The sequence below is a fragment of the Bidens hawaiensis genome, unplaced genomic scaffold (genome assembly GCF_021521415.1).
Source record: "Bidens hawaiensis isolate Kalapana, Puna unplaced genomic scaffold, B.hawaiensis_p1.1 tig00025375_1, whole genome shotgun sequence".
NCBI classification, from domain to species: Eukaryota; Viridiplantae; Streptophyta; class Magnoliopsida; order Asterales; family Asteraceae; genus Bidens; species Bidens hawaiensis.
In genome coordinates this window covers 108496-123303 of record NW_027494049.1, presented here as the reverse complement: position 1 = coordinate 123303, position 14808 = coordinate 108496, and the positions used below count along the sequence as shown (strand labels likewise).

At 36.2% G+C, this 14808-nt stretch overlaps 2 protein-coding genes across 2 annotated transcripts; one reads left to right on the top strand and one right to left on the bottom strand.

Annotated features, from left to right (window-relative positions):
• The first annotated feature begins 445 nt into the window (after window positions 1-445).
• Window positions 446-1555, top strand: LOC143571422 (F-box protein At5g49610-like). The gene has a single exon (XM_077056853.1). It carries the CDS (start codon window positions 446-448, stop codon window positions 1553-1555), a length of 1110 nt encoding a protein of 369 aa, XP_076912968.1.
• A 131-nt stretch (window positions 1556-1686) lies between these two features.
• Window positions 1687-9360, bottom strand: LOC143571415 (uncharacterized). The gene is made up of 8 exons (XM_077056844.1): window positions 9211-9360; window positions 6528-7572; window positions 5929-6138; window positions 4996-5055; window positions 4304-4366; window positions 4152-4214; window positions 3266-3586; window positions 1687-2214 (listed from the first exon to the last, which is right to left on the bottom strand). The coding sequence occupies exons 2-8, from the start codon at window positions 7561-7563 to the stop codon at window positions 1994-1996; spliced, it is 1974 nt and encodes a 657-aa protein (XP_076912959.1). The 5' UTR covers window positions 7564-7572; window positions 9211-9360; the 3' UTR covers window positions 1687-1993.
• Window positions 9361-14808: the final 5448 nt, after the last annotated feature.

The window sequence follows — 14808 nt, the reverse complement described above, 5'->3', positions numbered from 1 at the left end:
CTTGAGATGATATATCTTTCCATTTAATATGAGAAACAACATGACCCGTTACAACCGTGAAATCAAAAAGCCCGTTCGTTATGAAGATTAAAAGTTAAAGAGATCGCTAGATCTTTTTTAATAATTATCAAGAATCTAATTTCTTAAGATGCAAGTTATTTATTTTAAATTATGAATTTGTTTCCTAGTTTATTTATGTTTCCTCTTTTTTCTTCAATTCTTGTTCCTTACAAATACCGTTGGACTTTTTAATAATAATTATTGAATTTTATTAGGTTTTTCTTTTCTCTATTGTGTTCTTGGAGATTATAGGTTGCTTTAAATTAACCGGATCAATAAATATCTGTTGGGTTATGTTTAGACTTGGGAGCTAAGTTTAATTCATCTATAAATTGTCACCATCAATCGATATATTCACTAATCCCTACAGAATTATAATACAACAATGGCTGTGTTTCCTCCAGAAATTACGTTGGAAATACTGTCAAGATTGCCGGTCAAATCTTTGGCTCGCTTCCGGTGTGTACGCAAATTATGGCTTAAATGCATCAATGATCCTTACTTCCATACCATTCACATCAAAGAAGAACTCACACCAATGATGTTGGAACTATTTTCCAACATACAATGCAAAATCAGTTTTTTGCAAGGTGTGCAAAAAGAGCCCGTTTTCGATTTCTGTTATATTCAAGCTGGATATTATCAAAAGGTTGTTCTAGGTTCATGCAATGGGCTAATCCTAGTCTGTTATAACGAATTCCGCTCTCGTGGCTACTTTCTGTTTGCAGTCATCAACCCTCTTAGTAAAAAACGTCACGATTTGCCACCTACTCATATCAACATTACATATAGATCAGTGGACTCGTACATTCCACGCGAGGCAGCAGGGATCGGTTTTGATGAGTCCACCAACACTTTTAAGACGGTGTTTGTTATTCTTAAGAAACGATTCGAGTCACAAGACATTGATGTGGTACGAAAACATCTATGCACCCTAGTTCATCACCAGGGGACGAACTCGTGGCGAGAGATTGCCCAAATCCCTGCTTATCCGATAAGCGGTGAAGGTGTATATGGTCATGGACGTTTGCATTGGTTGATCCGTCCTTTTGATTGGCATGAAGACGGAAGAAAATTAGTGTGGTTTGACATGAAGACGGAGGAATTCGGGTTAACAGAGCGCCCTCCCACACCAAGATTTGGCTATCGGATTCAGTTGGTAGATCTAAACGATGAAGTTGGATTTGCATATGTCGGCATTGAGCGTATCGAGTTGGGGATATTGAAGCAGGACTCTTCCTGGGTGTTGCACTGTTGGTTTGATCATCAAAATATAACACCTCCGCTTACTAATGTGGCGTTTTCGGGCTACTGGAACAAAGCAAGGGACATAGCATTTACCTCTGACCGAGGGAAAAGGCTGTTTGTTTACACCCTCAAAACTGGTGATTTGCGACTAATTGATCATCCGGGTGATCATATGTGCGAGCTAGCACATATCCGAATGTTCCAAAGCAAAGTCCGTGATATCAACACAAGGTTTAAATTAAACTGATCATATCAAGGTGCTAAGAGGTAGTTAATTAGTTGGTGTTGAAGAGTACAAACTTTTTATTTCTTGTTTGTTTCTAGTCCAGATTGTCTATTTAATATCTATATAATCGATTATTCATTCATTCCATAGCTTTCAAATCAATAATTAATGTTGACAAAGCAGTTAAAACAGACTCCAATTTATGATTTATACCCATGATGATTTGCAACTAAGTAATATCAAAACCCACAAGCATCCCAAAATAGCATAGTTATAGCATTACAACAATCAAAAGACTATGATCATGTTAAGCATTTACAGCCCATCTAGCTTAATAATAATAATCATCACTTCTCCTGTATGTATATACATACACATCTACCCAAAAAAAACCTCTCCCTTAAATAAATATATATGACCATAATTAACCCATATAATAATTAGCTAAGAATATATAACTTAACTTTCACCAATCGCGCAAGGAATACAAGGTGGATCTTTAGCTTGGTCATCAGGAGTAATGTTTTGTAAGCATTGATCATGAAATGTATGCCCGCATGGAAGAACTGCAACAGGTGGTGGAACCGCGGGTTGGAACACCGAGCCTTCTGATGTTAAAGCAAGGTTCCTCTTGCATAGAAAGCACTTGTGTCCACTCAGTTTAGAAGTTGCACCAGGATCTGCATGTAATTTAAGTCATTACATGTTGCATTAATCAAAAGGTCTAGCTATGAATAAAACAGGTCAAACGAGTCAACAGTCACCCGTAATGTATTTATGTTTGTTTTTACTTATAAGATCTAGTATGTCACTATTTAGTTTATAGCAATACTGTTATTTGTTATTATATTTGATGTGTTAATAATTATTAACTGTAAATATGTGCAAAACAAAGGTTGTAAGAGAGTTATACAAGAGCTCTTAAGACCAGCATATTGTAACATGATCACGATGAGCCCCATGATTATGAGATTTAGATTATTATCATTACATCATTGGTTTTGTGATCATATTAATTACATTAAACTACCCATATATTGAAGCTACTTTATTACCTATCTCATGTGTATTTTTTTGTTTATACCAAATCTCGCAAAAACGTCTTGTGGTCAATAATACCATTGTATCAAGAGGTGTGAACAAGCCGAGCCGAGCAGCACATGAGCTACTCGAGATCGGCTCTCTAAAACTCATACTGAGCCGAGCTTAAATGATCTTGAACCAGAGCTCAAGCTTTTATTGAGGCTCATTTAATAAACAAGCTCAAGCCCAAGCCCAAGCCCAAGCTTCACATATAGAGGCATAGAGCTCAATCTGGCTCGTGAGCGTAAACAAGCCTTTTATTATATAATTATTTATATAATAATAATTATTATATATAAAATATGATAAAAAAAAATAATTAAATAATATATATCATATTATATATAAACATAAAGATCTTAACTGAAAGTATATATCAAAATAGTTATAAAATATGTAGAAAAATATAATTAAATAATTAATAAATAATAAATGAGCCGAGCTCGAGCTTTAGAAATAAAGTTCTAAACGAAACGAGCTCCAAGCCAAGCTTTCTTAAGTTGAACAAACCAAACTTAAGCCTAAACAAGCCTGGGCTCGACTTGGCGACACCCCTAATTGTATCAACATATCAATATGCAAAGATCCAATGCAAAAAAGAGTAGGAAATGACAAAAGTACCCTTGTATAGAAGGTGAGATGATATACCTTTCCATTTAATATGAGAAACAGCAGGAGCACTTGCAACAGGAACACGAGGTTTAACATTTGATGCACATGGTACAACAGAAGGAACACGGGCAGCAACGGAACCCGCAGGTTGAGTCTGTGACCCGGGTGGTATAGAAGAATGAACACCGGCTGTAGTTACAGGTATATATGGTTTTGGCATAGAGTGATGAACGCTTGGATGATTTATCTTCTGGCGTTGAACCCAATGAGGAGCCAATTGGGGTGCAACTGCAGTTCTCTTATGATGTGGCCTACCATGGAAGTCAAACTTTTGGGGTTGACTATCAATACCTGAAGCTGCATTTTTAACAAAAGATATTTTATTTTAAATAAGAATATAACTTTTACACGTGATTAGGGTGTCTAATTACAAAAGAGATAATTTTCAATTAAAACCTAACTACTTTACAAAAGTGATTTAGAAAAGGTTTATGTGATACAAATAAAACTCGGTTAATATATGAGCCTGGGCCCGAGCTTCACTTATCAAGCTCGACTAGGCTCGCAAGCCTAAACCCTAAACGGGATTACTAGAAAAACTATAATTATAAACAAACAATATAATTACGTTATATGTAAAAACTATAATTATAGATACATATAAATAAATTATAAAAATAACTAAATGCATAATACACGAGCCATGCCCGAGCCCAAAATCGAGCTTAAAAAACTATTCACAGGCCAAACTCAAGCTTTTTCTAGAAATATTGTTCTAAATAAGTCGATCTTGAGCTCTCGTACGTTAAAAGAGACAAGCTTGAGCTTAGACGGGCTCATTTACACCCCTACATAAGATGCTACAGGATCTTGTTGCATCTTTCAAGTTTTGTTGTACAAAAGTGTAAAGAGTGTGGCATACCATTGGTGGAAGGTGCTTCTTGGTGACCTTTAGGAAGTTGAATCATTGCATTTTTAGATTGGCCTAAAAAACATATAAAACAAGCATCAAATATGCAACATTGCCAACACAGAATTGAATTGTATTAACCTCAAACACGTGTATTTTATTACCGTATGTAAAATATGGCTCTTGATAATTCACCGGGTAACTAACAGGAGCACCATCAACTCCACCTGATTTGCATGAAACATATCTCAAGTAAACAATAAAACAACCCCAATCTTATTGAGAAGAATAACCCCAATCTTGTTGTACAAAATAACCCCAATCAATTCCACAGGAGCAGCATCAATTCCACCTGAGTGGAAGTTCATTTATGTTCGTTTATTTACTAATTGAACAAACATGTACAAACTCTTTTTGTTCAATTAGTTAAATGAACAAACATGAACACATGCCCTGTCCGTTTTTTTACGTTTGTGAATGTTCGTTTATATATTCACTTATTTCTTGAGGCCCATTATAATTTTCTCTAGTTTATGAAATAAAGATATACCCTATAACAATTTAGTCAAGTTTTATTAACTTTTATGCAGATATTCAGTTTAATTTCAATTGGTTTTAGCTTTGTTATGTTCGTTCATCTATTTTCAGTTATGTTCGTTCTTTTAGGTTCATAAACCATTCGTTTATACTGTTCAATACATAAACGAACACGAGCATATCCATCTTCCTAAATAACAAACACAAACAAGAAAACCTGTCCATGCTCAATCGTTTTTTCGCTCAAAGTTAATGAATGCATACAAACATGCTTCATCTGTGTTTGTTTTGTTCATTTACAAGCTAAAAGTAATCATACCAACAGGTCTGTGATGTGGCATGCGGGTGTATCCTTTATCCGAAAATTGACGTATCTGACCTGGATACACATAAGATATACAGCTAATTATTACATAAGTCACCCTACAGTTGGAAGAAAACTTAAATCTATAACTAATAAATAACTATCCGCTGCCAATTGTCACAATTCCGTGAGTCCATGGCCGGCTCCGAGAAAGCAAAAAAAAATTTGGGCCGAAGGCGAAATTTCTTTTGGGCCTCAAGTAAAAGAAGTATTTTGTTGAGTTAAAACAATTTAATATGTATATGGACTTATTTGGTTATAATTAAGTTTTGTAAAAAAAATTGTATAAAAATAGGATTAAACATGCCTCGAATGAGGGTAGAACCCAAAACCTTTGGGTTGGGAGTAATACCCTTTGCCACTAAACCAAGCTAGTGGTTATGTAATTGAGTTTAAACACTAAATATACATTTTAAAAAAAAAAACAATTCGGGCCTAGCGAGGTGTCGGGCCTGTGGCCGTTGACCACCCCGCCACGCCTTATGGCCGTCCCTGCGTGAGCCCAAACTACTTTTTCCTGCATATTTTATTTCACTTTCCACCCCCTGTAGTATATAGATGTGCAACTTGCAAAATTACAAAAGTTGATTTCAATTTGAAACATATTGGGTTCAAAAAGAGAATTGATTTACATCTACTGACCCACTTTCTTCTCAACAAATCGGTATCTCTTTTCATTTTAAATGTTATTGCTTTATTAATTAAAAGTATTTAGTTGTACGTAATTTCAATAACATCTTATCTCAAAGTATCATTTTACATTACCTAAATCTTCATTACTAAGTATTTAATATTTCCTTTATGCAATCCGTGTAATACACGGGTTTCTAGCCTAGAAGTAATTATATATCTACTACAATAAAATGAAAATGGCAGGTATCAAGATACCTGTATTAGTTGTCTGCAAGCTAGATAATTGTCCCTGAGAACTTTGAGGGCTATTTCTTGCACTGGATTCAACTCCAAGCCTTTTGGGAAAGGGTGCATCGGTGCCAGCTGGACCACTGCCTACCCATGATACCCGAGGGGTTGTCCTCTGAGAAAACAGATTACCTCCAAGAACTTGAGAAGGTGAACCATTTTGTGTTATAACTTGTTCTGCAAAAAAAGAATATAGTAAAAAAATTATAGCTTCAATTAAAAGAACACAGTTTATTTGTTGCAATATTGTATACATACAGCACAAGTAGCAATTTGGTTTCATTTATGCCCATTTCAGCAAAATGCTTGCCAGAAAACTGTAAATTGATGAAAAATTAAAGCTTTTGTCCCATATACAGTCCAGACTTATAAAATGACAAAAATGCTCTTAATTATACTAAAAGATCAATAAATAGATTGTCAAAACATAAATTCTGGTAGGTTCAAGGGCATTTTTTCACAACTATGAATGTGACAAACTTTTTGAAAAGTTTGACTACCTTGCTCAATAGTACTTAAATATACCTTGCTTAATATCATACTAATATTCAAAATCAAACAATTACCTTGCTTACCTGCATAATTTGGGCTGTTGACAGTTTTAGAACGAAAATGTTGTAGCTGTTCACGTTTATAACTATCCAAATCACCAAACCTTATATTCCCGCTATCACTTTGTTGCATTTGTGAAACATGATTCCGGCTCGAACCCAGCATGCTATTTGACGTACTATGGTTACTGAAACCACTATTGTTTCTTTGAAAATCCATAAAGTCAGCGTCTAAAGTTTGACATGGAGCTTTTCGAACATGAACCGCCTTTAACTCAGTTGAAGCTGCTTCTGTTAGCTTGTCAACTCTTCCAATCTGCCTATCATTTTGCTGCATTGGTAAAAGATGATGAGGGCTAGAACCCATAAAGCCACCATCATTGTTGGTTAAGCTCATGCGACTGACATGACAAAATTGGTTAGAAAAGCCACTATTGTTACTCTGAGAACCCATAAATCCACCATCAAAAGTTTGACTGGTAGCTTTCCGAGCACGAGCTATCTTTAACTCATTTAAAGTTGCTTCTGTTCGCTTACAAGAAATCTCTCTGCTGTCTAGTTGAGAGCTAGGTACAGTTTTTGAAGTGTCTCCAAGTCCAAGACTCAAAAAACTACCCTCAAATTCCCCTTGAACCCCACTATGATTGGTATTAAAACCAACATTGTTTCTAGTATGAACCGGTGCAGTGTCTCTAGGGCTAAACAAAAAAGATGAAGCAGCAAGATCTATATTCACCTGTGGTCTGCTAAAACATTCAAAACTTGACTCATTATGCCCTTGATTCATATACTGTTGGCCTCGTCCCGTGTTACAGTCTGACAATAATGGAAATTCTTGGAGACTTGTGTTAGCGGTATTAGAATTCCGAATAAATTGAGGATTTTGTAAGCTATTAGGATTCATTGAATAACCCCTAGGGTTTCCAATAGGTTCAGGGACCCCTTGTGCAACAGGCTGATGAATCTCTTCCCAACCAGCAATAGAAAGGGGCATATCTAAGAAGGAATCAAAATCATCTTCATCAACATTTGTTCTTCTACTTCCCATCATCGAATGATTCTGTCAACAATAATCTATATAAGTTAGCACAACATAATCTCTACACATGAACAAAGCTATTTGTCAAATTATTGATCTCCAAAACCAATAAACCCCTAATTAGGTCAAATTAGCCCCAAAACTCAACCAAATAACAAAACGCTTCACTAATCCATCATTCTAAACAAAGTCCACGAGAACTCATCAGAATTGAAATCCTAGGATTATTGGAACTAAAAGCCCAAAATGCTTAAAGTATGCCCCTTTAACACCAACCAGGTCACATAACAGTCATGAATGTGATCAAACTACTTGCGCGGATAGCTTAAGAGCTACGAAACCTAACAATTGACTGTTTATCAATATAAATATCATCAACATTATTCTGCTACTTCGCATCATCAAATGATTCAACTTGAGCACAAAATAATCTCTACAAAAACGATTGGTCAAACTATTTACCTCCAAAAACAACTAAATCCTCAATTAGGTCAAATTAACCCCAAAATCTCAACCAAATTACAAAACACTTCACTAATAGAGATCAATTTCCAAGCAATAAGCACACACACAATCCATCATTGATCATTCAAAACAAAAACGCGTTACGAGAGCTAATCAATACCTAAATCCTAAAATGCTTAAAGTATGAGCCCTAAAACACCAACCAAGTCACACGGCAGTCATGAATGTGATCAAATTACTGGAATGTAGCTTAAGAGCTACGAAATCGAAATAATCTTCAACAACATTTAATCTGTTACTTCCCATCATCAAATGATTCTGTCAATACTAATCTAAAAAAGGGGAACAACATAATCTCTACACATCAACAATACTATTGGTCAAATTATTAATCTCCGAAACCATAAAACCCCAAATTAGGTCAAATTAACCCCAAAATCTCAACCAAATAACAAAACAATTCACTAATAGAGACACACACAATTCACAATTCTCAACAAAATCACGATACAAAAACTAATCAGAACTGTAAACCTATGACTATTGGAACTAAAAGCCCAAAATGCTTACAGTATAAACCCTTAAAACACCAACCAAGTCACATAACAGTCATGAATGTGATCAAATTACTGGCGCAGATAGGTTAAGAGCTACGAAACCTAACAATCGACCGTTTATCAATGTCATCTTCATCAACATTTAATCTGCTACTTCCAATCAACGAACAATTCTGTCAACACTAATCTAAAAATGAGCACAACATAATCTCTACGTATCAACAATACTATTTGGCCAGATTAGGTCAAATTAAGCCCAAAACTGAACCAAATAACACAGCACTTGACTAATAAATATCAACACACGCATAATCCACCATTTGAAAACTAATCAAAACCTAAATCCTACGATTACTGAAACCAGAGGTACGAATGTGATGAAATTAGTGGCGCAGGTAGCTTAAGAGCTACGAAACCTAATCATCGCACAATAATCGCAATCGGAATCATAATAATAGTAATAATAATCAGATAACTTACAGCTATAGATATAGATGATGAGCGGTTACTAACAGAACGACTAATAACATATATAATCAACGATCGGTGCAAAATGAAGGTGAAATTTGAAATAATAATAATAATAATTAAGATTAAGTTAAGAAATGAAGATACGATTAAAAGTGTTCAAACTTACGAGTGCCCAGTGACGGTGAGAGAGAGAGAGAAAGAGAGAACGAAGAGTTTTAAAGGGTTCGGTGAGGGGACCACAGTTAGGTGACGTCACCTGGCACGTGGAAACTATTCGGGGCCTCTGTTGACGTGTCACTGCTTCTCGTTCGTGACAGGCGGCAGGGTTTTAGCCTTTGAAATGAAATATTACGATGATGGCAGGATGGTAATTTGCTACAACAAAAGGGGTGTTATTGAGAAAGTATGAGTTTTCCCCCGGGTGAAGGTACATGTGTATCGGGGCACGCGTCGAGTAAATCGGCTACATTGTCGTTGGTGATTTGGTAAACACAATCGGCTAGTGATTTTGGGTTATACTTACTCGAGTGTGATTTGAATGATTCAATGAGAAAAACATGTTTGGGTAAATAGGTAGTTTGGAATACGATTAGCACCCTTTTGATTTTGATAAAGTTTGGAATGACCCGAATACGGTTAGGCATTAGTGATCTCATATGTATGCGAGAAAAGTAATCAAAGAAGAAAGAAGATAGGTCAACATGGGGAACAATAGAGCGGTTTATGTAAACACAAAGTTTTCGGTTTACAGTTGTTTCGTACTTATTCGTAAGTACACACCTGGATTAAGAAAATTAACTTTGTAATTGTTACTATGGTAACAATTATATTACAAAAATGTTTTAAAAATGTATGCTCAGGTGGACGAGGAGAGCACCGGATGCATAGACGATATACTCAAGTGTCAATCAAGCTCCTTCCCATTTTTAAATAAGCTAGGGATCGTATATTCCTATGAGTTTCCTATAATCAATTCAATTCCCATGGTTTTTCGAATTAGAGATGCACAAATGGATGTTATGGAAAGTAAATACGTGTGGGATAGGAATGAAATGAGGTATCGAATTGGAGATATGCGCCTTCAACTACTAAGGAAGTCCTTGAGCTTAATCATTTAAAGCTCCTCCTTGATCGAATTCAGTTGTCTGTCCGTTTGCTACTGATTCTTGGGTCTAGACCTATGTTCAATTGGAATAACTTGATTCCTTCGTAGGTGAACATTTCCGGTTATAAAGAGAGATTGATAGAAAGATTACATGCTTGAGTGGTTCTTTCAAAGAGGGGTATTTCTTTAACCTCAACCTTGTGTCCATTATGTGAGGACACTACGGAAACAGTGGATCACCTACTAACATTGCATAGGTCGGCACACGAAGTTTGGTAGAAATTGGTGTATGTTGCAAAATTCCTTCCAATCTTTGCTTTCTTGTGTCAAGACTTCTTGGAATTTTACAAACAAATTCCCTTTCTAAAGTAAAAATTTTCAAGCAATTTTAATTACAACATGTTTGTGTATTTGGAACACGCAGAACGAAAAAGTGTTCAACGAGATAGGTGTCACATCCCACAAACTATTGGAAGATATCAAACCGATATTCTTCTATAGGTGAACAATAGGGATAAAGGTGTAACATATATTGGGTCGCTTGGTGTAACTTTGGTTTTCGGTGCTCATTCACCTTGTTTTGTATGTTGTGGGGTGTGCCTAGCTCCTTGCCAGTGTCTTTCTTTGTTTTATTATAATGTCGTCATTAGAAAAGAAAAAAAGCAAATATAACATGTCTATCATATAGGTTAAAACGAATATAGCTCATTCAATAAATAGATGAACATATTAATCTATTTGTAGGCTTTGTTTTGGTATATACTAGATTTTAGATTTTAGAGAACATTATATATACTAGTTGTTTGATATTTGTACCTCACAAATAAATAGTGTAGGCTCAAATCCTTGAAAGTGTAAGGTTAGATAGGATTTAGGTGTAAAAAAATAAATTCGTTGCTAAAGAAATAATTTTCATTAATGAATTCTATTTTTTGTCAAATAACCTTTAACTTTTCAAAAACTTTATCTAATGGTTCTAACCACCCATTCTTCGATCTATTTCATCCATTTCTTCCAATCTCGAGCTAAACATGTAAGACCATGTGTCGTTTACTTGAGTTGGATTAATTAACTGTTTAATTTGTTAATTTATACCTAGTCACTACGTGTTACTCATTTCTTGAATTCGTTAGCATACCTAACCTAAATGTATCATATTGATGTTTCTACACCTTAGAGGAGGGATTCTAGTACGTTTATAACCTAATGTAGTAATTTATACTGTTTTGAATTGTATTGCACAATTGTTATCATGTTTATTGTTTTTCAAAGTGATTTGAGGGGGTTGAGTTTGGAATAAAAAGGCCTACTATGCGCCTTCAATTTTGTTAAGCACCTTCATACAGTAAACCCTCACGTCATCGAATCCGCATAACCAAAGGGATCAAACTAAGGGGTCCGGTCCGCTCACCCTTCCACTATAATTCGTTAGAATTGTCGGTTTAAAAATATTTTTTATATAACATGTGTTGGACCATCTTATTAAATTTGATAAAGAAGAAAACTCTAGGTTTATCCCTCATCTTGTGGGACTCTTATGTTGATGAATCACTTTCCTAAAAGAAATTTTATCTCAACACGAGGGTTAGATAAACTTTTGTGCTAAGCCATATGTCAAATAAAAAAATAATAACTTTTAATATTGGAAGACAATTTATTTCAATATTGAAATGACTAACAAGTGACAAGTGCTTTGTCAAATATCTTTCTACTAGGGTCATCTCGACAAATATTGCTTTGTTCCACTAAACTACTTGATTTGAGCTCGGTTTAACTCCATCATAAAACGCTTCGCCATGTAATGGTCCATTTTTTGGAGGAGGTGGTGACCTCTTAGTTCGGCCGTAAGTAATATGGGGATCATATGACGATGACAATTGAAGAGACTGTAGTAACACGAGCTCTTCTTGATCTCCGGTCACCATTTGAAATAAGTTTGGTTTAACTCCATCATAAAACGCTTCGCCATGTGACGGTCCTTCTTTTGGAGGTGGTGGTGACCTCTTAGTTCGGCCATAAGTAATATGGGGATCATATGTAGAGGTGCACAAATCGGTTTTTTTTAAAAATCCGGTTCGGTTATTAACCGGACCGGTTTTTTTTGTCCCGGAAAAAAACCGGTTCGGTTAATAACCGGTTTTTGTATCTGAAAACCCTAACCGGTCTAACCGGTTAGGACCGGTTTAGAAACCGGTTAGAACCGGTTAATAAACCGGTTTTTTTATTAACCGGTTTTTTAAAAACCGGTTTTTAGGTTAACCGGGTTTTTTTTTTTTTTTTTTTTTTTTTAAATTAACAATTATTTTTTCACAGTATAAACAAACCGGTAACTACAAGGCAAACCGGTAACTACAAGGCAAAACGGACTGACTCCATTCTTTGCTTTCGTTGTTAGGGTTCTTTGCTTGGAAGATTAAAAACACATAACTTTCATTTATAGCTTTTACATTAAAAATACAAACATTAAATCGTTATCGCATATTCGTAACTCAAAAATACAAACATTAAAGAATGCTTAGACACGATTACATTAACAACTTGCTGTTTCTTACTCATTATTTGCCTCCATGTTTGCTGTTTCTTTAACTAATTTTCTTCGCTACCCGATCCCGAGCTATTCCTTAGGTAATCGTCGTACGCGGCTTCTTCATCGGTCATTGGTTGAGTGTGTCCTTGATTGACCTCGTCTTCATACAAGCCCGCCTCATACTCCATTTCCCCCTCGAGTGAGCGTTGATGTTGTGCCCTATCTAAAGAGTCCAAGTAATCCTTGTAGCAAATCGACATCTCTACAGCTGGTGGAGTGAGTCGAGTCCTCCTAATCGATATAACCCCGCCAGAAACAGAAAAAGCAGACTCCGAAGCTACCGTGGAAGCTTGGACCGTTAGTAAATCTTTGGCCATGGCGGCGAGGATCGGAAACTCATCCTCCTTACCTCTCCACCAAGCCAGCAAATCAAGACTTCTAAATTCATCCGGAGTCATGTGTTTCACAAAGTTGGTACCACCATACCTTCCAAGTTCACTGCTTGGGGTGTTTACCTTTTGACGTTTACCGGCGTCTTCCCAAATCATGTAGTACATCCCCATTTCAAGGTCGGTTTGGGATTGGGATTGGGCAACAGCTCTTAACGAGTCATGAATTTGGGAAGACGACCCGTATTTTGTAAGGTAAACATCATACATGTTTGACAATGTGGTGTTGAAAGCATTCTTTAAAGTTTGGTTATAATAGGGGTTTTGATCGTCGTTTAACTCTAGCTCGTCACAAATTTTTTCTATTAAAGCTTCAACACCACCAACATTGATGCAAGGGTTTAACGCAGCAGAACATGTCAAAACAGCGGGTAGTTCTTGAAAATATTTTCTAAATTTTTCTTTCATTTTTACACCCATATCAAAATAAGGTGCACCCCTACAATGAAGTTCACTCAACTTTGTGCACATGACAGCAATTTTTGGTAAAGCAATGGGGCTTGTTGGATAGTAAACCCCGGATAAACTAGTTGTGCAAGATTTAAAAATTTGAAAGACCTCCGTAACGATCTCAATCAATAACCAGTTTCTAGGATCGTAAGGTGCACATTTACCCCTACTTGACAAAATTTGATGAAACGCAATTAATGATTCTTTTTGTTGGATGGCTTTCTCAAACATATCACAAGTCGAGTTCCATCTTGTTGGACAATCCCAATTTGGCCCCAACCATTGACAATTAGCTTCTACACAAAATTTTTTGTATCTTGAAAATGTTTTATTGTTGCTAAAAACATCTCGTAACATTCTTTTAAAATTGTTTCTTTGCGTTTCGATCACGTTTAACCCATCTTGCACGGCCAAGTTGATAATATGTGCAATGCATCGGCTATGAAAAAACGCTCCATCACAAATAGGTTTATACTTTAATTTTAAATGGCCAACCGCGGCCGTATTGTTGGACGCGTTATCAAACGAAATTGAAAAGATTTTATGTTCAATCTTGTATTGTCGAATGACTTTATCCAAGAGTTTAAAAATATTTCTACCCGTGTGCGGGTAATCAAACAATTGAAACGCAACGGTTCGTTTCATCATTTGCCACGACTCGGGGTCAACCCAATGAGCCGTCACACAAATGTATGAGTCGGGCGAACCATTAGGTACCGACCACACATCCGTTGTTAAGTTTACACCAGTTTGTAAGTTTGAAAAGTATGAAATTAGTTCGGATTTAGCGTTTTTCCATGCTTTAAGACAATCTCTTCTAATGGTCGAACGACTTACGTGTTGGTAGCGTGGTTGAACATACTTTTGCATCATCTCCGTGAATTGAGGGTTGTCGAAGTGGTTGAAAGGAAGTGTTTGTTGAATCACAAAGTTTGAAAACTTTTGACGTACCGCTTCAAGGTCGTACGTAAACACCGTTCCTTGATTCGTCATCTCCGGCTGCGAACTACTTCCCGATTCGTCCTTCAAGCCTTGCAAAAGGGCCTTTGTACTTGCGCTTTTAAAGTGGAGTTTGCATCTTTGCCATAAAACTTCAAACAATGTTTGCATCGAGCTTTTTGGCTACCGTTAGACATTTCGCATAGGTCGAAATGTTGCCAAACATCTTGGTTTCGTTTCGTGGGGATGACCCGAACGACCGTTTCTCCCGTGTTCGAGGCACCCATGTTGACG